The sequence below is a fragment of the Alternaria dauci genome, chromosome 5, assembly GCF_042100115.1.
Source record: "Alternaria dauci strain A2016 chromosome 5, whole genome shotgun sequence".
NCBI classification, from domain to species: Eukaryota; Fungi; Ascomycota; class Dothideomycetes; order Pleosporales; family Pleosporaceae; genus Alternaria; species Alternaria dauci.
The window spans coordinates 641,164-664,596 of record NC_091276.1 but is presented as its reverse complement, the minus strand read 5'-3'; the positions used below and the strand labels follow the sequence as shown (position 1 = coordinate 664,596).

The window sequence follows — 23,433 nt, the reverse complement described above, 5'->3', positions numbered from 1 at the left end:
GCGCGTCGGTGAGGTTGGGGGTGATCCGACCGCTAAGCCGAAATACAGCACACTCGCGCGGCGACGTCGTCAATCCTCGTCTGCCGGGCCGTGCAGTCGTGAGTTGGGCGTCGTAGAGTGAGGGGCATCAACGTGACTTTCACTGCTGCCCTCTTGCCTGCCGGGACATGACGCGCATGAAGCCGCCGTTGTGCTGAGACGGATGCACGTCCCTTGGGGCTGGCTGCTATCCGCGGGGAAAGAGCCGCTGCAGGGTTCCACCATCCAAAGGACATCACTATCGCAACAGATGTATGAAACTGCACTGTACATGGCAACCGCAAAAGCAAAAGCATCAATACACTTTGCGACTAACGTTCGTATAAAACGCCAACCAACCCGGCCCTTGCGCCAACTCCAATCATACATCACAAGGGCGAATGATCAAAGAGCGACTTTGTCAACTTGCATCCCCTTCTTTCTCCCAATCCTCTCCCCACCATCCCATCAGATGCCCACCTTGTCGTTCTGCGTAGTAACAATGCCATCCTCCTCAATCTCACACTTGTACACATCGCTCAACGTCGTCACCATCTCGAGAGCCGACGCCGGGGCCTGGGCAGCGAAGCCCTTGATGATGTTGTATTCGTGAGTAATGACACCTAAACCACTGTTATTAGTACATGCCTCCTGCAATCGTGCATAGGGTGTAGAAAAGCGTCTCCCTACCCTTGGCCTGGCGAATGGCCTCCTTGCTCTGCTCGACAATCTCGTCGGGCGTGTCGTTTGGCCAGCTAATGATGACGGAGCGGTGGGGTGCGGCGGCCATGGCGAGAGTAGCGATGAGGGCAACCAGGAAGGAGAAGACAGCGAAGCGCATCGTGTCTGGAGTTGTTAAGTAGCGCAGTCTGGTATTGTGGAGTTTGTGGAGTTGCGGTTCCTGGCTCGTAATCGACCGAGGGTGGGTTGCAAAGTGCCGGGAGAGCGTGGGTGTCGGACCGTCGTCTTATCGCAGTATAGTGCTTTCGGACACGGCAAGATAGAATGCTGTCGGACCACGTTAGAGGGTTGGTTGGTTGTATCGGGGCGTGGTTTGTACGTGTCTAGGAGCAACGAGGAAGGTGCTCGTTTCAAATGGTCGATCCGGATGCGGAAGGCGGAAGCATCGCGTCATAGTCTCACATGCTCAGCCAAACTGGCACCCGCGCTGAGCCCCCTCTCATGACATCGATGCAATCTTGGCCGGCATTCATCGGGCAGCAAAGTTCCAACTACAAACTTTGCAGAAACGAGCCTCTTCGTACAATTAATTCATGTCCTGTTTCACGCACGCCCATGTTGCACAACTTCTGGAATATTGATTCTACAATTGTCTACTTAAGACTTGCCACCTAGCTCCAGGCTCACGACAAGCGCCATTGCAAGCGTCTGCAAAGGAGAAGGTTGGCCGCCATACGGCGACAGTGCTAGTGTACTCGTGCTCGTTCGTGTTCGTGCTCATGCTGAAACGTTCCTTTTGGTGCACCGAGGTGCCGTATCGTCAAGACAAGTCATGCAAGGGGAAGCAATCAATGGGTCAAAAATGAAGGGGGTAGAATACAATCAGTGAAAGGGGAAGAAACGCCGTGTAACCCATCGTATCCCTACGCCGTGTCAATGCCGAATGCTGCCGGGGCTTCGCGATGATGCTCGTGTAGTCGTACTATACAAGATCGATCCATCCGCCCAGTGTGACAGACAGAACGATAGATGCAAGGAAAATCGACCCATCAACATGACAAACGCCAACACCAGTGTAATCTACTGGCATCAATGTTGGCTAGTGATGTGTTTGCAGACAGACCGTAGCTCGTCAAGTCATAACCTCGTCGGCCACTTGGCTCTACTAGAACCAGCTGCCGTTGTTACCGTTGGCCTGAGTCACACCGTACTGTTGCTGGTTCTGGTAGCCTTGGTAGTTCTGGCGGTTGTCCTGCATAGGGTTGTGCATGTGTTGTGGGTTGCTCAGGCGGTGAGGCTGACGATGAGGCTGCGGCGAGATGATGTTGGGGCCGTAGTTTGCGTTTGCCGTGTACATGGGTGTCTGGAAGCTAGACGGACCGTTGGCGCCTTGGTAGCTGGCCGAGACGTTGTTCTGCTGGTACTGTGGCAGAGCCTGACTGAACACGGCACCCGACTCAGAGCCTTGGGCAGCACCAGGAGAAGCTTGACCAGAAGAGGTACGCCCACCCGTGTATGCAGCCAGACGAGTCTCGCGCTCTCCGACCTTGCTCATGATGCGACGGCCATAAGGCGTCTGGCGGATCGAAGGCAGAATCGGACGCATGGCCTCAATAAGGTGCACGCAAAGTTCGGCAGGGGCAAACTCGAGTGCAGTCTGAATAACGTAGTTGCCGTATGAGTCGCGCATAAGCTGCTCAAGCTGCTCGACATCAAGCAACTCTTCAATCATCATGCCCTTGACGTGCGGCTCAGCGCAGCGGATGCACTTCTCGATGACGTTGGAACTGAACTTCTGCTTGGACAACTCGCAGATCTTGCCCTGGAAGCCTTGACACATGGGTGTTGTGAAGGCAGCATCGTTGAGGTCGAGGATGTACTGAACCACGTAGTTGCCGAAAGGATCCTGGACGAGATGGAAACTATGGGCCGTAATCTTGCGGATGAGGTCGACCTTCTGGAAGCCGACAGCGTGGTCAATGCAGCGCTGAAGAACACAGCAACCATGGCGATGGGTGCCGACGGTGATGCAGTTCTCGCCTACAGCATCAAAGATGAACTGAGCCTCCACAGACTTGAGGTGGTTCAAGCACTTCTGAATGACGTGGTTGCCATTTAGATCCTGGATCAGATCTACAACTTGTCCTGACAAGGCTCGGATAATCATCTGGGTCTAAGAAGGGGTTAGCTCAAAAGTTGGGAATCATGGACGGTCATTACAAACCTGCTCGTCCGTGGAGATGAACTCGATCATCTTCTGCAAGGCGCGAGTGCCGTGCTGGTTGAACGCGATCTGAACCATGGCGGGGGAAGCGTTGCGAACAAGAGTGTTACGCTGCTCATCGTTGCAGTACTCCAACAACTTCTGGCAAAGGTAGTTACCGAACGGGTCAGTCATGAGTTCAACAACGTGAGGGGCAGTCTCGTCAAAGATGATTTGAATGTTCTCTGCGTTGCGCTCCTCGAGCTTCTTCTGCAAGAACCGACATCCGTGCTGGTCCTTGCACAGACTGTAGATCTCGTGGCGGGGCATAGTCTTCAGATCGTAGTTCATGTACTTGTTTGCATCGTTCTGCAGACGACGGCTCTGGATGACCCGAGCCTGGCTGTCCTGTACACGACCACCTGGTCCGTAAGTGGCGTATGGATTGTACTGCTGCTGTCCACCACCGTACATGCCGTTGGGACCATAAGCAGGAGGTCCGCCGTACTGAGGGCCGGGACCAGCTCCAACCCCAAGGTTGAGACCGTTCATAGCGCTGTTGAGCATGTTCATACCGTATCCGTAGTAGCCCGGGTTGGCGGCTTGAACACTGGAGTACTGCGACATGGTTGGTGAACCGACAGTCGATGGAAGACCACTGTTGCCATTGGTAGCGGCTGACGTGGTTGCAGGACCAAAAGGAGCAGCGCTTGCGTGCAGGCCTGACTGCGGAGAATGATACTCAGGCTCACGGTTGACAAGTGAGAGATCCCGGCTGTTACGGTTGGACAGGACATTTGACGGAATGCGACCCAGACTAGCGTTGTGGTTGTGGAACTGCTGCGAGTGTGTGAAACCAATACTATTGGCGCCGTTGACTCCGTTCTTGAGGGTCGGAACATCGTTGGTAGAGTAGGACTGGGTCAACTTCGGCATACCGTTGGCTGGACCAGTGTAGCTAGCGCGCTTGGGCTCGTTGTTCTTGGGACTGAAGTTGAACTCGACGGAGCGACGGTTGTTCTTGGGCGTGTTGTCGACATTGCCGTTGGAACGACCGGACTCATACTCGTCCATCTGGGAAGCTTTACGGAATGTGTTAGCAGGAAGGGACTGTTGAGCCTGACGGTGACGGTATCTGTTCCAGCCAGTGGACTGAGCATCGGAGCCAGGGGATTGTGAGAAGGCCAAATCAAGTGCAGCAGAAGACGCAGAGAGTTTCGTACCGTTACCAGCACCATCGCGGCGGACCAGGACAGGAAAGTCGTCCTTTGTGTTGCCCATCTGAAGGAACGCCTTGTGGTCTTGAGAAGCAGCTGCATCATCACCAAACAAGAAACCGGCGGTGTCGATGTGACCCAGAAGAGAGGTCACATCTGGAAGACCGCCACGGTTGCCATAGTCCATTCTAGTAACGGGCATCGACATGCGGTTGTTCCTGATTAAGTCAGCTTTGCATAAGATGGAACCATTACGGGTAGACTTACTTGCGGGCAGCTGGGCTCAGAGGGGTGAAGTCGTCGTTCTCAAAGTCATCGTGGTCTTCATCAGAGTTGCGGCGAGATCCTGGCATCGAGTGAGAGGGAAGATTACCGTTTCCCTGGAAGTTGGCAGGAGGAGAAGTAACTTGGGAGTTGGCGCGGCTGCTGCGTGTAATGATACCTGGGTTGATACTAGACATGCTGAAACGGTTCGGACGCGATAGAGCAGACGGGAAGCCGTTGACTTCGTTGTACTCAGGCGGTGTGGTGGGCTGGCTGTGAGCAGGGCCGCCGTAGTGATCGTTTGAGAATCGGTTGGACTCAGTCTCGCCGTGCTGGGCCTGCAGATTGAGGAGCTCCATCTCAGCGTCGAAGCGCCGTTTCGCTTCTTTGAGATACTCGTGTTCAATTCGTTTCCTCTCAAGCTAGCAAGCTGTTAGTTGATCACGCGGACCGGCCAGAGGGTTTGTCGTGAGGCAACAGCGTCGCCCTTGACGTAAGATGAGTGCAAATGGGAAATAATGAGAATGCAGATAAGGAATGGGGGTCTCGAGTCGAGACTGTGAGATGTACAGGAGTGATAATAGCAATGAGGCTTTTGCGGAGGCGGCGGATTGTTGTTGTGGTGTAGGAGTGTAGGAGGAACAAAGGCGAGAGACTGTTGTTGACTTATTTGCGCGTCGTCACCTGGTCAGGCACCCTTGGCGGCTGCAATCTTACTTGCCGTGGAAAATGAGGGGTACCTGGTGAGAGACGGTGGAAGACGAAGTGAAGTAGACTTACAACTTGGAGCTTGTGGTACGTCTGTTGGCATTGGTCGTTAGCCCAGACTCTTGTTCACCGCGGATATACGTATATAAATATATATATATATATATGCAGCTGACGGAAAGCAACTTCAGCAACCTGCAGAGCTGAAGGATTCGGTTTCAAAGTCTCTCCGCCATGGTTGCGACAGCTGCTGAGTAGCCATGTGCAAAGTGCGGCAGAGGGCCAGCACCTCACGTCCGCCTCTTACTTGTACGAGAGTGGCCACATACCGCTGTAGTAAATTCGGCCGGCTCTGCCGCCTGTCTGCGTTGCTGCCCGATTGGCGACAGTGGTGTGCTCATGGTGGGAATGTTGTTGGTGGTGAAGCGGCGCTGCAGCGTCGCGCGGCCGTCGCCGTTGTGGTTCTGAGCGGCGCGATTCAGGGAAAGGAATGACGATTCTTCGCGAGGAGATCTGAGGCCGTTGCCCCCTCCCATGCCCTGGTAGGCCATACTAACTAGAAATACTAGAAATACACTGCCAGTTCGGTCAGCGCGACTCTGCAGGAAGCTGGTGTGGGGGATTGGCGGGCGGTGTGGTTTCACCTGAACGCGGCAGGCACTTGTCGCAGCACACGGAAAGCGCAGTCAACATACAGATAATTCGTACACGGGGCAAATGCCCTTGCTGCTGCCCTCGCTGCTCGCTGTTCTTGGTCGTGTTACAGGGTTGGGACGGAATCGTTGTTGGAGGCTCGGTACGTAGGCAGGAACCCAAGTCGCTATGAAGCGGGTCGCAGCAGCGCGCACTTGACGGCCTATGCACAGCACGAGTCGTGGCTAAGGACAGTCTGAGAAAGCCTGGAAGGATTGGCCAACGGTTCAACCTGGGAGCGTCGAAAGAGCAAGTCTACTGTACAGACGGAGCGGGAGTGGAGCGTTGGACTCTTGAGCTCAGGGTCCATCACATCACTCATCAGGGGACAATGTGGCGCTCAACACTAGTGCTGGCTGCGAGCGTCCGCACATATTGCACATCTGCTTGTCGCCTACTGTGCCCAATCGAGATTATGGACCCTCCTGTTCTCCCGCAAGGCCTTGTACTGTATGTATGTACATGCACCGCTACTCTAAGAAAAAGCACCTAGCACCAAGGGCGAGGCTCGTCGTGAGCATTGCGAATGCTGTGTAGTCATGGCCTCGGAGCCCGCAGCGGATCCTACACTGCATCCCACCCTTCTGCGCGTCGTCCCAGCCGTTCACACACTTTCGCGCAGCTGTCACAGCCTTCCGTGATTGCATCCGACCCACTCTAGCTCGATATGCGCGGCAAACGTGGTTCTGAATGCTTCTCGACAGCGTGTTCCAGGCCCCTGGAGTGGGATGGAGATGCCGGCGGGCGGTGCGCAATACCCTCACGTCATCCGGCAGCTCCTCGCCCAGAAAGTCGTTGAACCAGTCAAGGTTGCAGCAGCAAGTAGTACCGCCATACAGTACAAAGGAGGGGCAGCCTCCACGGCCGAAGGACTGGCGGGGCATCCACCATCCCAAACACCGATGCATGCCGCTACGCATGCCGCGCCAGTATGGTGGACATGTCGTGCAGAAGCATGAATTTGGACTTTAGCATGCCAGAGCTGTTACCTGCGGCTGGGAGATGCTGATGCGCTTGATAATGAGGCGTTGTCAGCCAGCACTTGCTCAGTCGGTTGATCCACTACGGTGGCCACATATGCATCTCTTTCATCGCGACGATGACGATCCTCTCAAATGAGGCGCCTCGTTATCCAACGCAGCCAATGCGGTTAGACAGCTCCTGACCGCTCTCGTTTCAGAATCGAGAGCCAGGCATTTCCCCGCACGCACCTTGCATCTGCCAATCAGTAAGGGATACACGGTGGATTCCGTAGGACCGGCTAAAGCGGTGCTCGTATACACAACCATCGGCGGAAATAAAGTAACGTGTGCGAAGATATCCATCACAAGCGACTTCAAAAGGCAAACCTTCACTGCCATATCCTCACAGAGTTTCTCGTGGGAGGACACCGCAACACGTGTTTTGCTTGGCCCGATAGCCAACTAATCAGACCTTGGCCCGGAGCACTGCGGATCTTTGCACCCGACAAGCAACGCATCCGACAGCGGTGTCCGACATTCTCATTTGCCACGTCTCTAATGCATTCTTGGAGAACAGACTCAGAACATGATGCAGAGTATGCCAGTGACAGCGCAATGTCCGTGTGTATCATCGCCAAGATGGCTGCGTTCTTCGAAAAGTCCTCGAGAATCCGGACAATGAATGGGGAGCTATCGCGAGACACATTACCGTCTCCATTTATCAGCGTGTGATTCGGTTCCGACCTCGGAATATCGATGCGCATACCAACGTTCCGAGATAGATACCCATCTCCCAGCACGTATTTCTCACCGCCAGCTCCTACCATCTCTTTTTCGATTTGTCGCAACCGGACTTTCCAACTGTTCCGTATAGTAAACATGAGCATTCAGACGTAAGATCAGCCGAGGTTTCAACATGATCAGCCCCCTCTTTCGATGCCAACGGACCGGTAACGCGCGGTGCACACAAAAGAAAGTTATATAAGTGATATTTCTTCTAGAGCACTCGTATTCCGTATTCTACTTTCACTAAGTGTTTACTCAAATATGGCGGAAACATTGACAAACATTGTCGGTTTCATTACCACTTCTGCTGGTCAGATTGCATTCAATCCGCTAGTGACGGCAACTCTACTATGGGCCTTGACAAAAGGGCCTGCACACCTTTGAAGCCAAATCACGACTCAAATTCCTGCTCTTCAAGACGCACGCATATATGGACGGGTTCTGAAGGCCTTGACGGGGTTTCTGATAGCTGGCTCAGCAAGCGTTGTCAACAACCAGCTTAACCAAATTGCCCTTAACGGGGGCAGGCTACGAAGTGACAAGGCAAAATGGAACTGGAGCCACGAGGTGGCAGTCGTCACAGGAGGATGTAGCGGCATCGGGGAGATGGTGGTCACGAGATTGCTTGCAAAAGGAATAAGGGTAGCGGTGCTAGATATCCAGCAACTGCCTCCCAGTCTGCAGGGCCGTAAGACATACCATCACTCACTTTGGCAAGTATTGCCGAATACTGACGCGCCTGACAGATGCTGGTGTACAGTTCTTCAAATGCGATGTTACTGACCCCTCTGAGGTCTATTCGGTCGCCGAAAAGATCAAGGACGGGATGGGCGCACCGACAATCCTCGTCAACAACGCCGGCATCCTAGCTTCTCATACCATTCTCTCCACGTCCGACGTCTACCTCCAGAAGATCTTCCAAGTCAATGTGCTCAGCAATTGGTACACCGTCAAAGCATTCCTACCAGATATGATCCGCAACAACAAGGGCCATATCGTAACAGTCGCAAGTACTGCGAGCTTCACGGGTGTCGGTGGTATGGCCGACTACTCCGCAACCAAGTCGGCTATTCTCGGCTTCCATGAATGTAGGTTGTTTGCTTTGCTCTTTGATGCAGCATGCTGATTCAAGATAGCGCTCAACGCGGAACTCAAGCTCCACTACAAGAGCCCGAACGTGCTGACGACATCCATACATCTCACTTACGCTCGCACCCCTCTTATCATACCTATAGAAAAGGGGCTCAAGAAGGCGGGAGAAGCAATCATTGAGCCGAGTGACATTGCAGATGCAGCTTTTGAGAGGATCATGAGCTGCCGTGGCGGATAGGCGATACTGCCTAGCAGTATGAAGAACGTGTCTATGTTGAGAGGATTGCCAAATTGGATGCAAGAGTTTGTCCGGACTAGTGTCAGCAAGGCGATCGCCCCTACTGTCAAATAGGGCACGAGTGTGTAGAACTGCCTTGGTTCTCGAGGAGGCCTCGTGTGGCAATGACTGTAAAATAAGCGCAATTGATCTCGTACGTAGCGTTTCCGTAGTCGCATTGTAATGTGCTACCACCCATCTTACAATCCATGCAACCACCTCGGGGGGAAAAGTGACTGGCTTCGGCGAGACTCATGCAGCGAGACAGCTTGTGTGGTAGCACGACCATGACTTGCGGGCGCGAAATTACCCATTGCAGTAGGTTTCGGAGAAAAGTGTGGAAAACGGCATGCAACGTGCCGTGTACGCATGAGGTGTGTGTGGGCTCTTGCCGTTGTTCTGCCGTGCTCCGGTACCATTCACGTCGTTAGCGCCTCGGTCGCGTCTCAACCGCCGAAGAACGCGTCGCGTCTCCCTCATCCGATTACTTTGCAACCACATACGACACATTACGCCCGCGATTGTACTACCGAATCTAGACGCTGTGAAAAATGGCAGAGTCACAGGAAGATGTTCACATGGACACTCAAGACATTGAGCTGGAATCACCGCCCTCCGATGTCTTCATGGCACCTTCAATCTACAGGCCAGACATTCTTGGCGGAAAGTCATATTCGCATTTCTCACCAATACCGAAGCAAATAGCCGACGACATGTCTGGAGAAGTCGTGCTGGGTGTTGATGAAGCTGGACGAGGTCCGGTCTTGGGTACGTGCCTGCCCCGTGAGAGTCCCTTCAGTCGCTAACATGTCCAGGGCCCATGGTATACGGACTCTTCTATCTACCAACCGAACTCCACCACTCTCTCCTCGCCGAAACGCACCACTTCGACGACTCCAAAGTCCTAACTCCCGAAGTCCGCACAAACCTCATGCGCAAGCTCTGCACCAAGGACTCAGATCTCTACGAGGCTGGCGGGTGGGCAACACGTGTAATGTCAGCTCAAGACATCTCCGCGAACATGTTGTCCCCCAACGTATACAATCTCAACGCCCAAGCCATGGATGCGACCATCGACCTGATCAAGGAAGTGCTGGCTCGAGGAGTCAACGTCAAGGAGATTTACATCGACACCATTGGCAAACCAGAAATCTACCAGAAGAAGCTAGAGAGGATATGGCCTACGATACGGATCACAGTCGCGAAGAAAGCCGATAGTCTGTACCCTGTTGTCAGTGCAGCATCGGTATGCGCCAAAGTCACCCGAGACGCCGCCCTAGACGTCTGCTACGAACCATACCAGAATCGCGCTACCGAGGCGAACGAAGATGCTGAGGTCAAGGTGGCTTGGGGTTCCGGATACCCGTCCGACCCAAGGACACAGACCTGGCTGAAGCAGAACATGGACCCTCTTTTCGGCTGGGGCAGCGAGACTCGCTTTTCGTGGGGAACCGCGAAGGAGCTTCTAGAAGGGAAGAAACCCGATGTCGCTATCGAGTGGCCTACGGAAGACGACGGAAATGACATGCGCATGACAGATTTCTTCAGCGGCAAGAATGATGGCGGCGGCGACGAACTGGTGGACTGGTTCGGGAAGAGAGTTACCCAGGAGATGGATGTGTTTTGATCGCGTGCGGGCACCGTACCAAACCGAGAATACCACGGGTAGCCGGATCAAACTCGATCGTTGGATACGTTGAACGAAATCATGGGGAAATTGGCGCCGCGCAAACTGCATACGCCTTGATTCGGAGATCAAAGTATGCAGGGCACAGTAATCGGGCGCACTGATCGGTCCGTCCTACCACCAGCACCGGGCGCCAATATTAGACGCAGGGTCTACCAACTGGCCGATCCATCAGAAGCAAAATCACGCGCAGACTGGGGTTAACACTGATGTCGTAATCGCGCGCAAGGAGAATCCATCGAGGCAGTTCAAGCGAGCATAGAAACACCGGTATGTGGTCAACAGACAGGGAAGCGGTGAAAGATTATTCAAATCATCTTAGCTGCCATGCTGCCTTTCGCATCTATTAGCCTTTGTTTTTGTTTTCTGCGGCCCCGAGCTTGCAGTGTGCGCATGTTGGCGTTTACTGTGCCAACGGTCGTCCATGCAGGGCACCAACCATCTTCGATAACGCCCGCGCTTCACAACAACCGTGCGACCAGCCACAGTGACATAAACAGTGACTGTGGTCGGCGTATTCGAGTCATCCTCTCTTTATCTTCTAACTAGCCGTCAATCCAATACAAATGCTTGATATCGGGCATCAAAACATCACAAGATCATTTACCTCAATCACTCGACGCTTGTCTACCCAGACTTCCAAGGCCTGGCTCCATCACACGACAATAAACTTTGCGCCTTCCCAAATGTGCGCCGATACGCTCGCCTGTCAAAACTCGTGCCGAGATTGCAGCAACTGCAGGTCGTTTGCACGAAGAGGCGGAATAGCCAAGCGCGGAGAAGGTAGTCCATCCACTACACCTAGCTATCACGAGAAGGAAGTCGGACCCTGGTACTTCCAAGCCAAGCCATCGCATCGAGACAATGAAGAAATCGACATCGACGTCGACATCGGCATCGACATCGACGCGTACCCTCCCTCACCGCCATTGTCGCCCAAGACCACAGTAACGCCGCTCAAAGTGCGAAGAACACGACGAGTCGATCGCAACCGCGATCATCCCTACCAGCAACCTCCATCGAACCGCAGACCAAGCTGGCGCCCGAATCTCAAGCAAGAGCTCTCACGCCGTGACTCGATCGAGTCTATCATAGCCCCTTTCAATGAGGTAGGATGGTTCGAAACAGACTGTCCAGTGTCAGCAATGCGAAGGAAATGCAGCACTGTTTCAGCATCGAATCGTGGCGATGTCGACATGCAGAAGCCGCGACAGCGTTCAACACTGCTACATCCATCATCGCCGGATGTTGAGTCCGCCGCCGGTCTTGATCCTTTCGACGCTCTTTCGACCTCCAAGGGTACGCATGACCAGGAACAGTCAGATAGTCTTTCGACCCACCCATTAGCTACGGCTTTGAGGAAAGGCTCATCACTGTTACATCCGTCTCGTCCTGTCAGCGACATTTCTTTGAGTACTGAGCTGAAGACTGTCATGTCAATACCCCCAAAGTTTTTGCAGTGAGAAGACCGCACACGCTAAGAAATACGCTCACTAGACGTTTTGCTTCTCGAGCTAGGAACTACTATTCTTCTCGTCACTTGATACTGTCGTATACGTGTTATTCACGGTAGCAATGGTTACAGAAAGCATTTTGAGGCTGCTGGTCCCAGACTAGCATTCTTTTGTTTTGGTGCCCGCTCTGAACATTTGAGCGGGAACCGGGTCTTTGTGGTTTTGCTTTTGCACCCACCAGACCATAAAGGCGTAAGTATGAGCGCTGGAATCCACCACTGCGGAGAGCCGACGGTATCGAATGGCGTTTTTTGGTTCCTTGGACTTCTGCGCCATTCGACGCGTGTGATGAAATGCCCTTCGACGGCAACAAAACAGGATATATCAGAGGCGGCTTCCCCCACGACTATTTCATGCTTTGCACCGACTGGTTTCAAGGACTTGGCTGGTTAAATCAACGTCAGGTTTCAACGATATTATTCCATCTCCCAACGATAGCGAAATTTTCAACAACTGCACAATGCCATCATCAAAAGCAAGGCGTAATTCGCGCCGCGACTTTGCGCTGCGACTTTCTGAGCGAGGACTTTATTCTCGAACACTGCGGCATTTGTATGGAACTGTTTGACGCAGACCATGAGCCAATCGACGAACGGTTTAAACGCAGATACATGAGGTCCACAGACTGTCCACACAAATTTGGGGATGATTGCCTCTACAAATTGAAAGCCGATTCCGACCCAGTACACGGACCACCCATCAAATGTCCCCTTTGTAAACAGCTACCCTGCTTAAAACCCGACAAACCCGAAGTCGCCGAAGGCGCGCGACCGGTACCTATCGATGACTGCCATTTAGCTCATCACTTCGACACCTGGACACAGGCCAAGTCATTCGTCAAGCTCATTTGGAAAAACCTGCACAATCTCTACAAAAGGGAAGAGATCATCTACGATTCTAATATCGAAGATGAAGTCACCTTTTGCTTGACCTCGATGGCTGAATTGCACAATCCGTACCGAATCCCTATTGTATTCAGCGAGTACTGGCCTGGTGTTAGAGAGGTGGCACGGGTGATGTTGGGGGAGCATCATAAAAATGGCTGCTTTGTTCCGCTTACAAAAAATGAGGTTAAAAGCTGCACGGACTGCCTGGCGGAAGTTTTTGATTGGAGGTTCAAATCCCGCGAAGAAAGCGAGGTGATGTCGGACCGTGATTTTCGGATAAATCTGTATCAACTCCACTGCAATCAGTAGTCAGGTCTAGCGCCTGATACATCGGAGGTGTGAGAGAGCAGTTCCAGTGTATCTCTTTCACGTCATCATTTCTACTACCTTAAAGGCTTGTAACCTTGTACCATACCCTTGTCTGCTGTTTCTCGTTAGGCTGGCAAATGTGCAAGCTGGGCAGAAGCAGAGCTACCAGCGGACTCTGCATGAATTAGATCAAGCCCTTATTCACTCGAAATCAACACAGTGCTTTCACTATTGGTAGCACTAAATTTACCAAGGCTTTCTCGTCGATTAGGCATGTTATCACGGGCGTGATATAGTCAGTAGCGGAGTCCCTCACTCTCCTAGCCACATATAAACAGGAGCACTTTCTACAAGATAAAAGAACGCACTCAACTCTCCTTTCTCTTCTATATCTTTGAAGGCGAAGCACGTCCGTCTTTCGAATCCCTACTTACACCAACGACAATAAAACATGGATACATCGTTGAAAGACCGCAAATCCTTCCTCGATGAATGTATCGAGAGCAACGTAAGATGCGATCTCTGCGGACATTCACTCCCATGTACGTACCACCAAAACCTTTTCCACGCTTTCTACTGACTGCCATAGTTGTCTCCGCACGAGTCTTCCGCATACGAAGCCAATCTCATCCCTGTCACGGAGTGTATTGCCGTGACTGTCTCACCAATCACTTCAAACACCACAACACCTGTCCGGTTCATCCAGATGTAGTCCTCTTCTGCCTCGTTCGTGAGCCTGAGTTTATGCCTGGACAACGCGAGGCCGCCAACACGCTCGATGGGGTAACATCCGATATCGAAGCTTCACAATTCGTCCTGCAACTGTGGTGTGGGGCTAGGCAGTTGTACGGTTACAAGCAGATCTTCGATTCTGATATCCAAGGGAAGATCAACGATACACTGAATTTGATCAGCGAGGTGTTTGATCACGAAACTCCTTTGCGAATAAAGGACGAGCATATGCCTGGCGTCGTCTCTATTGTGAGAGAGATGGTGGAAATGAACTTCAAGTCTCAGAACAATCCTGATGAGGAGAGTATACTAGCACACTGGTTACAGAAGATGGACAAGACTGTGGGATGGGTACGGTAGACCTGATTTAGGTAGGACTTGCCAGCTGGCTATGTGATCAAAGTATTATCTGTTTCTCATCAAGTCGATGTAGTAGGCAGAATACACGATGAAGCTACCATATTTTGACCCTTAAGTCACAGTAGGAGACATGCATCACAATTCTTGGTACTAACTGGCGCTTCACAATGGCCATCATTTGATTGCTTTTCGATGAAAGCGTATTAATACATCGCTGACAGTACCTACAAGTCATTCTGACTAAATCCGAGCTCATATAGGTAACCCAAAACGAGCTTTCCATGTTGAATTACGTGGTTGGGATCCATGTGTTCCATGGTATCGTAGACGGTGTGGATGTAAGGGTTTCGGTACTGGAAAGCAGATTCGAAGACGAATGCCGCAGGGTAACCACTCCTCGTCGCGGAGCCATGATCAGAACATCCATATCCACATGTGCTGTTGACGTACGTGATATCGGTGTACTATAGTCAAGTTAACTCCGCTGGTTTGTGTCTTACTTCGCATGCACGTACCTCTGTGATGACACGAGTGAGGTACTCGTTGAGAGCCGGATCCGTGTAATCGGTGATAAGGCCGAAGCTCTCTGGCTTTCCAGCGTTAAGAGTACCCTTCGTGTACCCAACCATATCCTGCTGTAACATGGCCCATATATCCCTGCCGGCAGCCGCATATTGTGTAAAGACTTCTTGGCTACCACGCAGCCCTCCCTCCTCGGCCGCATACCAGTGGAACTCGATGGTGTTTTTCAGCTTGCTTGAATCAAAGTCCTTGTCGGTTAGCAACACGCGGAGAGCTTCTAGGATGAGGAGTGATCCGCTACCATCATCATCAACACCAGGCGCACGTCCGTTTACCCGATCTGCTACGTTGATCGAGTCGAGATGAGCACCCACAACCACAGTCCTATTGCTTTGTCCTTGAATACGTGCAATGACGGAGTTTTGTGGCCATCGGGTGTGAGGAAAGGCTGCGGCAGTAACGCCACTCTTTCCAGACTTCAACACTACGTCTTGAACCTGACCAAGAAGCCACTGCGCAGCCTCAGCGCCAGACGCACTTTCGGAAAAACGCGTGTGGAAGGCAGAGAAGGTCTCTAGGTTCTTCTTGATGTTATCCCAACTGAGTTCTGGGAAAAGTCGCTTGACGTTCTCCAGGTGATTAAACGTTTGCGGGTAGGGTGGTACTGCTCTGGCTGCGAGAGGTGCGACATGGGAGTCGCTGATGTCGAAGAAATGGTTTCCGCAGCCGCCGTTCTAAAAGAGGATCAGATGAGGAGAGTCCTGTTGAAGGTGTATATTACTGACAGCGGAAAGTTCCCATCTCTCTTCGTCTGTGATTTGACGAGTCTCTCCAGGGGCGACTTCAATCGTGTATAGCGCTCGAGGCGCGACCTGCTCTGGCTTTGCAAACACAGTAGTCGCACATACTGCGGCGAGGAGAGCTGCAGATTTCATCTTAATCACACCGAGATATCAGAATGCTTAAGTAGTTGAGGCCAGTGCGGTACTCAACTGGTGCTCATGAGGCCAAATATATAGGGTTCTTGGGTCCCCTTCGGAGTGCATTCTTGCATCATGTGCCACTTGCTGCCTTGTCTAATCACAATTGATATGTTTGTAGTTTTCAAGGCATGTACCAAGAGTAGAGTGGGCCAAGATCATGGTCCACAAGCCAATCAGACCGTGTAACGGATCCAGGGTAAATGCTAAGCGTGTCTTGTCGCTGCATCGAGTCTTGTCTCTTTCCTATCGTGGGGTAGTGCATCGTATCTTCTTGTCGCGAAAAGTACGTATGCACCCGGGTAGGAAGTTGTTCGGGTATCCATCCGGGCTGTGGGCCCATCTAGCTAGACTCTGATGATCTTTGAACAATGGGGGGATATCGAGAAAGGAACGAGGGCCGGACGATGCACCTGCATACGCGCAGAGATGTCGTGCTGAAACCACGCTAGTGTAGCTGTTGGTAATTCCACTTTGACATTTCCTTATCAACCTTTGCCACAGTATCTTTTAGAGCTATCAAAACTGCAAAAGACTCCACGGAAAATTGCTTATCTTATGAACACTGCTTAGCATAGCTTGATGTGTTGCGCGTAAGACCACACGATTCTCATCGATCTGAACGAACAGGTTCTCTCAAAATGAGAGGATTCGCGCGTATAAGGATGTCACCCGACACGACACCTCAACGAACTGCAGACGGTCCGAACTTTAATTTGTGTTGTTATTGAGGCGCTCAAGGTCTACATTGGCATCTTTTTCGACTATTCTCAGTGGATTCGGAAGGCCCATGTCTTTGTAGCGTCTTTCACAGTTACTTGTAATGAAGCCTGCAGTGTGTGGTCACTTGCCTGGATGGGTTACTTCGCTGTTACCGGCTTAAATAGTGGACCGCTGCTCTTTGATTCCATGGCGATTTGAGATCGAGGTTGGAGCAACTGCTTGTGACCTCGAGATCAGTGGATGCAATGAGTTTTGATGATACTGGCGCAGTTGGAGAGGTCGTCGTATTGAAGGTTTGTCGGATTTGGTCTTCATCTATTGGCGATGTACGAGGCTTCCCGATTGTCGCGTACAGTGAAAGAAGGGCGAAGCCAGATCTCTTTGGCCTCAGGCATTGTTCGTTCTTTAAACAGCTGAACTTAGTGAAGGCTCGAATTTCATAACTTGTAACAACCACTGGCTTGCATTCGTCTCATGCTTCATACTGGAATATGGCCAGAGGATATCGCGACGCAAGCATGCAAGAATTTTGTACCATCAACTTATAGAGAATTGCTTGTAGGGGTAGTTTATGCAACATGTTTAGACGTCAATAAAGCGTGTAGAGCGTAAAATATAGCACTTTGGCCAACAAATATGGGGATCAAGGATAGAGTACGTTGCGACCTTGGAGTAATCTTCTGGTGACAGACCTGTACTATTTGAGAAATAGAAATGGAATCACACTAACGAGAGCAGAGTCGGACGTACTTCGGAATATGTCCCTTGGGGTTTGGCATTGTGGTCGACTTTAGCATCGTGGCTTTGGATTCCCGCACGTGGTGTGGAAGTACCCAGTTTCAGCGTTGTATGTCAAGGGAGATAGAGCACACTTCGAGGCTGCGAAGGTTTGCAGGTGGAGCTGTTTGCTAGCATGTTATTGGAATGGACACGATTTTTCTGGTTGGACCGGTGGATATGCATGCCCCACTACGGCAAACCTCCCGAAGAAAAAGTTTGCGGCAACACTGCCCCACCATACCACCTTTTGAACGCAATCTCAATCCTACGCTGAAGAATCGCACACGATTGACAATATAGTGTTTTCTTTTATTCGTTCTTCCATCATTACTAAGCAACAACTGGCCTAATGGCCCAATGGCAAGGCGCTTGACTACGACTCAGTTCGATATCAAGAGATTCCAGGTTGTAAGTAGCACTCAGTTGCCTTCTATTCGAACACAGCTCCTAACATCTGTCCAGCGACCCCTGGTTAGGTCACTCCAACAGTTCATCATGCTTGGCATCTTTCGCATCGGTGGTTTAGTGGTAAAATTAGCCGTTGCCATCCTTCACAGGACAGTTTCGGCTAGCCCCGGGTTCGATTCCCGGCCGATGCAGCGACTGCTCTAGCTATTCTTTTTGCGGTTGTGATGGTCTGGGGTGGTGTGGTGGTGGAGATGGTGGTAAGGTGGAAGAGACGACCTTTTTGAGGTTTGACTAGAGGAGAACATCGAACATTGTGAGGTTTGAACATCGCATCTGCGAGCGTCAGGATTGGCTCTTGAACCTCCTACATGCTTAACCATACCTGCGGTAATATAGTCGTCATGTGTGACGCTTTGCGTTCTCCTTGAAGGACAGTAATCTACGCACTTGTACCAGCATGATGAACTATGCCACTAGTAGCACATCTTCAATAAAACTATAGTTGGCTTTACTCGCTTGCTCATACTGTGAATTCGATGGGTCTATGAAGAACAGTAGTTACTTACTTTATTTGATCATTAGGTTATTCGTCGCATGCGCTCTATTACTTAGCTGTCTCGCACAGGACAACCACGATGAGACGGTCAGTATTGCTTGTATCCTGATCTATCAACAGTCTTAGACTCTTCTAACCAGCTTTCTTTCTATCTGGGATCCACACTGGACAACGACTATTATCTGTCGCTCGCCTTGATGGCAAACACAACTACCTTACAGGTCTTCAGATGCGCTTGTTTAAAAGCTACTTCACCTACACCCCATGGACGGCCACAAAGAAATGGTGTTCCAATTATTCAATAGATTTAACAAGTCAAACTCAGGGGACGGCATACGCAGCTGCGAAGGTTTCCTGAGTGATGGGTGCATATACCTATTGCGCGGTATCCCTTTCTCTGCTATATCCACTGAAGTGATGAGATGGAACCTGAGCGCCTCCGTTCGCTTGGTACCGACTAGATTAGAGGGGTCGGTCCAAATGGAATGAGGAGCCCCGAAATTTGAATGCTTAAGTGCTGACTCTCCATTCGCAAACAAATCTGACCGCTCATAAACCGTGGCAGCTGCTCTTGTCGACTTGTCGAATTCAACGTGCAGCGAGTCCTCGCGACCAGGGGAGTCTGCTCAAGAGCTTCATCGCACGATATCATGGGTTGTATTGAAAGTGCAACACAATCCGGCTGGAGACGCCAGAAGATCGAATGGTATGATTTCTCCATACAGAAAGCTGAACCGATCGTACTTGCAGCGTTTTCCGGCGCTAATAAGTCTGAGACACAAAGTATGCCTTTCGCCCGATCATGAGGCTCAGAGTAGTCGAGCACATAGGCAAGACGCTCCATTGGAAGTGCCAGCGCACGCACGTCTTGGCTAGCCGCCAGAGATATGGCGATAGTCGCCGCAGTTGCGGTAGTTGCCGTAGTATGATAAGCAGGGCAGCTGGTACGTGTTAAAACCGATTGGTAACAACGAGCAGCGGCAAAAGATACCGCTTCTTCCAATCTCTCAACATCTCAGACCGACATGTACCCTTCAGTATTGAATCCACATCGTGATGATAGGCAGCGGCAAAGAACACCGCTATCCTCAATATCTCAACATGGCTCACCGACACGCATCTTCTTGGATCCCGCCTCCATAACTTTGGTCGGGAAAAGCGCGTGTCGTGTCCGGCCCGTACATATCGCGTCTACCTATTTTCGCACAGTTTGCACGACCAGAGTGTTTCTCCACAGTCGCACCACCGAAGCCGTACCAAATGCAGATGCACCCTCTTCAGTATCCTGAGGCGAGGATCGAGCGCCTGTGCTGTAGAGGCAAAAAACCTGGTGTGTATCCTTCATGGCCCCGACAACACTTCGGTTATATTTAGTCGTGGCAGTCAGCAGGCTTCCTCGGAGGGTGTAGCTGATCAAACCGAATTTTGGAGTTGGCGGAACCGAAAAGAGACATCTGGAATGGAATCCGGCAGGCACTGTGCTGTGCGTATACACCAGTGTAAGATGGTATGGATTCAGAGGGTTGGATGCCAGTTGTTGAACCGAGCTAGCGTGCCAAGGCCGGCGCAACGCGAGTTCCGCGCCGCTAGCATCCTGATCATCTCCATGAATAGCCAGAGCTCGAGCCACAATCCTCCGGGCCACTGAAAGCGGCATCCTCGCTACCAACCTAACCACCTCCAAGACCTCTTCGACTCCGCCAACCCGTCGACCACTCCAACACAGGAATGCTTTTTCAGAAACGCGTTTCATACCGTTGACGGCCATCCACCAGCTGTTGCGTGGGGGGTATAGTCGACACCAGATGAATCGCTGAGCCACGAGCCTGTCCCGTCCCAACGACATCGGTGTCGTGATGCGCCTCCTCGCATGTCCCTGTATTGCCTCCGCACTTCAGCTCGTATCAGGTCTTCGATTGATGGATCCTCCTTCCAACAGATCTCCTGCATCTCGCATATCGTTGTGGCGCTGGGATTCGTAAGACCCGTTCGTCAATCTGAAGATCACGAGCAAAAGCAAAGGTGCGGTCGACCAGTCGCATGCAGGTGAGCGTGCGCCACTCTCCACCCATCCACACGAATCCTTAACACAAATCTATCCCTGAGCAACATTTAACTTTACCTCTTCTTTTTTCAGTTTGTTCTTTCTGGGCTGTACAGCAATACTGAGTTACTACTGCTCGAAACTGAAGCCACAATCTCTACTAAGACAGTTTTGGCTGCATGATGTGGAGAGGGGCAAATCATCTGCCTTGTCCGGGTAGCTGCACATCGGATTGTGACGACATGGCATCGACAGAGCATTTGTATGTTTTTGGATGCATATGGTACGAATATGGGAGTAGGTAACCGATGCGCGGGAAAAGGCTCTCATCGTCTTGACCCTGAGAGACTTCTATGAGCCCTGAAATGTCCTTGGTAAAGAAGATCAGCATGGAGAAAAACAGTCGCGTACTGGAGCCGTCCGAAGCGGTACCTGAGAATCCAGTCTCGGGTGCTGATAGCATCACTAGAGCGACCGTGCTGTACCATGGAAGACACTAGATCCCTGCAGAGAAAGAACTAGTCCAACGGCAAAACAAAATCATCCCCGCTCGAGTACCTTGCAGACTATGACAACTCGACGATTGGCTCGCTATTGTGCCAGTGCAGCTCTGCTATCTCTATAGCGACGTCGGCGAGGAGCCGTGAACCATGCGCCTGTGTCTGCGGTGCTACCCCGGGCTGAAACGCCATGTTCAATTCGTCGTACAAGACACTCTCTAATCATCCCGGTCTCCTCCATTTCCTCTCGACCACGCTCTTTTATTCCTGCCCATACGTTCGTTTCACCCGTGTACTTCTCATCAGACATTCACTCGTTTCAACCAACTCCCCCAAGCTCTGGTCGACAACTTTGCATGAATTCGCAGAGGAAACAGGACACCATTACTGTCGCCTCATACAATGGATGTCAATGCCAGCGCAGCTTCACCCTCCGGCACTCCTCTGCCCTGGCAAGTCCCCGACAAGGGGCCCCTTCATCTTGCCATTGCCGTTACGCTGGCCTTGAGCGGGCTGTTGATCTACTCGCTAAGAGCCTTTACTCGTGGAAGGCTCCTTCGCTCCTTCGCCATCGATGATGGGCTCATGGTCCTGGCCGCTGTATGTCCGAGACTTGGATCAAACAGGCTCTATAAAAGCTAACGCGCAAAACAGTTATGCACAATAGGAATCTTCATCACATTCACTGGAGTCGTAGAGCTTGGTATCGGGCAGCAAGAAGACGGCTATGTCTTACCGGTTAGCAAGACCATTCAGATGGGCCCGTGGATGTGGGCGTTGAACTCGCTCATCATCCTTGGGCTTGGTGCTGTCAAGCTATCGGCTGCATTTACTTTGCTGCCTCTGGCCGACACCAGGAGTCATCCGTGCTTGCTCATGGTACGCACTGTTATTCTCGTCAGTCTCATGCGTAGGTTTCCAGTAACGATACTCTCCAACACCAGAGCTGATCAACACAGTATTGGTATTCTGGCACACGGTTGAGTGGTTCATATCACTCCTCTCTCAGTGTGTCCCTCTGATAGCGGCCTGGGATCTTTCAGATGCCAGGGCACTGTGTATGTCGCAAAGCGAGTCAAAGCACTGGGCTCTGGCGAATTACCGTAAGTACCAACGCCTAGAGATATAAGGAATCACACTGACCCGGTGACTCAGCCGTGAACGCTGCGTCGAGCCTACTACTGATTTTATTCACGGTCCCCATCACCCTTGACTCTTCGCTGAAGCTCGGATCTACTCTGCATCTTCTTGCTGTGGTATCCTTGGGACTCTTTGCCTGCGCAGCAGCTATCATCAGAACCTGGATGGTCGTTACTTCATGGGCCGAGGTCGGCTATCGGAACAACTTCGACTTGAACTTCACCACGTGGGGAATTTGCGAGTTTCTAACAGCAATGATAGCTGTTAACCTCAGCACCTTGCTACCTCTTGGTAGGGCGATCCGCGGTTCCGACAGCGCTGCCCGTGCCGCTCCACGCTCCGTAGGTATCTCTGGCCCTGTAGCCGGCAGCACCGTACATCTACTCCATGGCGATGTCGACGAGGTCGTTCCTAGCTACTCCGAGACTTACAACCACGAAACGAATCATTCTTATAACTCTCGCTACTCAGGTCAGACGGTCATCTACAAGCCTGATACAGCCTATTTCCCCACTCACTTTCAACACGGCAACCGCAGCTTGTCGCGTTTCCACGACGACGAATCGAATCTCGACTTTGACATTGAGGCTCCCTCGACCCGATCTAGCCCTCCTCGTAAGACGAAGCTAGGGCCATCATCACGCTTTTCTGTGTCAACAGCCAGCACGCGAAGAGTGAGTGATTGGTCACAACTCAGCGCAGACTCGCACAAAGGCTCTGAAGCGGACTTTGATAAAGAAAAGAGTGGAAGAGTCAGAGTGAGTGCAATAGAACTCGAGGAGATTGTGAAGAACTTGGGCCTGAAGAGACACAGTAGTCATGGGATTTGGGACAAGGAGTTCGGCCAGTCTGAAGATAAGAGCGAGGATGGAGGAAGCAGTGTTGCACCCACAATATACCTCGAAGACGACGACGTAGAGGTAGATGGCGCTGAAGACACATGCACATGCCCAACGCCACGGGCAAGGGATGACGCGAGTATGCAGACTGAAGCAGACTCGAGCGAAGTCACTGTGATACGCATACGCGGCAGCGCCAAATGCAGCCTCCACAAACAGGAGCCTGGTACCCGACCACCTCATTCACGAATGAACTCTGGAGAGTGGATCGCGCGCGCACTGTGAGATGTCTCTCCATCTCCGAATTTTCCTTTGTCACCGACAGCGATTATTTTTCTTGAAAACCGTCTTGCGTCTCAACTCGCGGCGTTAACATTTTTTTTTTCGGCCGGAGTCATATACCACCATCATTGTCACAGGCTTTGTGTTGCAACACACCATTTCATGTTTTACTAGCAAAGACAAGACGCGAAAAGCGCGCATCTTGCATCCATCGTTTCTACAAACTCAGATAGCTACTACAGTCATAGTCAATAGTCATAGTTTCCTAA

At 51.6% G+C, this 23,433-nt stretch overlaps 7 protein-coding genes across 7 annotated transcripts; 4 read left to right on the top strand and 3 right to left on the bottom strand.

The window, feature by feature from the left end:
• Positions 1-486: 486 nt before the first annotated feature.
• Positions 487-1,153, bottom strand: ACET3X_005749 (uncharacterized protein; the record flags this gene model as incomplete). Its single annotated transcript, XM_069451886.1, has 4 exons — positions 487-641; positions 709-864; positions 1,011-1,026; positions 1,079-1,153. The coding sequence occupies 4 exons, from the start codon at positions 1,151-1,153 to the stop codon at positions 487-489; spliced, it is 402 nt and encodes a 133-aa protein (XP_069306109.1).
• Positions 1,154-1,864: 711 nt separating this feature from the next.
• On the bottom strand, positions 1,865-5,492 carry ACET3X_005748 (uncharacterized protein; the record flags this gene model as incomplete). Its single annotated transcript, XM_069451885.1, has 5 exons — positions 1,865-2,872; positions 2,924-4,337; positions 4,387-4,805; positions 5,164-5,184; positions 5,421-5,492. 5 exons carry the CDS (start codon positions 5,490-5,492, stop codon positions 1,865-1,867), a joined length of 2,934 nt encoding a protein of 977 aa, XP_069306108.1.
• A 323-nt stretch (positions 5,493-5,815) lies between these two features.
• ACET3X_005747 (uncharacterized protein) lies at positions 5,816-9,056 on the top strand. The gene is made up of 3 exons (XM_069451883.1): positions 5,816-8,220; positions 8,279-8,620; positions 8,669-9,056. The coding sequence occupies exons 1-3, from the start codon at positions 8,139-8,141 to the stop codon at positions 8,860-8,862; spliced, it is 618 nt and encodes a 205-aa protein (XP_069306107.1). The 5' UTR covers positions 5,816-8,138; the 3' UTR covers positions 8,863-9,056.
• Positions 9,057-9,399: 343 nt separating this feature from the next.
• ACET3X_005746 (uncharacterized protein) lies at positions 9,400-13,617 on the top strand. Its single transcript, XM_069451882.1, has 2 exons — positions 9,400-9,669; positions 9,717-13,617. Exons 1-2 carry the CDS (start codon positions 9,453-9,455, stop codon positions 10,526-10,528), a joined length of 1,029 nt encoding a protein of 342 aa, XP_069306106.1. The 5' UTR covers positions 9,400-9,452; the 3' UTR covers positions 10,529-13,617.
• A 997-nt stretch (positions 13,618-14,614) lies between these two features.
• Positions 14,615-15,847, bottom strand: ACET3X_005745 (uncharacterized protein; the record flags this gene model as incomplete). The annotated part of the gene is made up of 3 exons (XM_069451881.1): positions 14,615-14,854; positions 14,906-15,646; positions 15,698-15,847. The coding sequence occupies 3 exons, from the start codon at positions 15,845-15,847 to the stop codon at positions 14,615-14,617; spliced, it is 1,131 nt and encodes a 376-aa protein (XP_069306105.1).
• Positions 15,848-17,646: 1,799 nt separating this feature from the next.
• Positions 17,647-18,293, top strand: ACET3X_005744 (uncharacterized protein). Its single transcript, XM_069451880.1, has 2 exons — positions 17,647-17,803; positions 17,858-18,293. The coding sequence occupies exons 1-2, from the start codon at positions 17,753-17,755 to the stop codon at positions 18,005-18,007; spliced, it is 201 nt and encodes a 66-aa protein (XP_069306104.1). The 5' UTR covers positions 17,647-17,752; the 3' UTR covers positions 18,008-18,293.
• Positions 18,294-20,006: 1,713 nt separating this feature from the next.
• Positions 20,007-23,429, top strand: ACET3X_005743 (uncharacterized protein). Its single transcript, XM_069451879.1, has 4 exons — positions 20,007-21,503; positions 21,558-21,813; positions 21,863-22,006; positions 22,059-23,429. The coding sequence occupies exons 1-4, from the start codon at positions 21,306-21,308 to the stop codon at positions 23,165-23,167; spliced, it is 1,707 nt and encodes a 568-aa protein (XP_069306103.1). The 5' UTR covers positions 20,007-21,305; the 3' UTR covers positions 23,168-23,429.
• Positions 23,430-23,433: the final 4 nt, after the last annotated feature.

Excerpts from the sequence above, each read along its gene's own strand:
- ACET3X_005746 (XM_069451882.1), top strand. The coding sequence starts at position 9,453 with ATGGCAGAGTCACAGGAAGATGTTCACATGGACACTCAAGACATTGAG. Across the intron at positions 9,670-9,716 it reads TGGACGAGGTCCGGTCTTGG|GGCCCATGGTATACGGACTC; the intron begins GTACGTGCCTGC and ends TAACATGTCCAG.
- ACET3X_005747 (XM_069451883.1), top strand. The coding sequence starts at position 8,139 with ATGGTGGTCACGAGATTGCTTGCAAAAGGAATAAGGGTAGCGGTGCTA. Across the intron at positions 8,221-8,278 it reads GCCTCCCAGTCTGCAGGGCC|ATGCTGGTGTACAGTTCTTC; the intron begins GTAAGACATACC and ends CGCGCCTGACAG. Across the intron at positions 8,621-8,668 it reads TATTCTCGGCTTCCATGAAT|CGCTCAACGCGGAACTCAAG; the intron begins GTAGGTTGTTTG and ends GATTCAAGATAG.
- ACET3X_005744 (XM_069451880.1), top strand. The coding sequence starts at position 17,753 with ATGGCAAGGCGCTTGACTACGACTCAGTTCGATATCAAGAGATTCCAG. Across the intron at positions 17,804-17,857 it reads ATATCAAGAGATTCCAGGTT|CGACCCCTGGTTAGGTCACT; the intron begins GTAAGTAGCACT and ends ACATCTGTCCAG.
- ACET3X_005743 (XM_069451879.1), top strand. The coding sequence starts at position 21,306 with ATGGATGTCAATGCCAGCGCAGCTTCACCCTCCGGCACTCCTCTGCCC. Across the intron at positions 21,814-21,862 it reads TATTCTCGTCAGTCTCATGC|TATTGGTATTCTGGCACACG; the intron begins GTAGGTTTCCAG and ends TGATCAACACAG. Across the intron at positions 22,007-22,058 it reads CTGGGCTCTGGCGAATTACC|CCGTGAACGCTGCGTCGAGC; the intron begins GTAAGTACCAAC and ends CCGGTGACTCAG.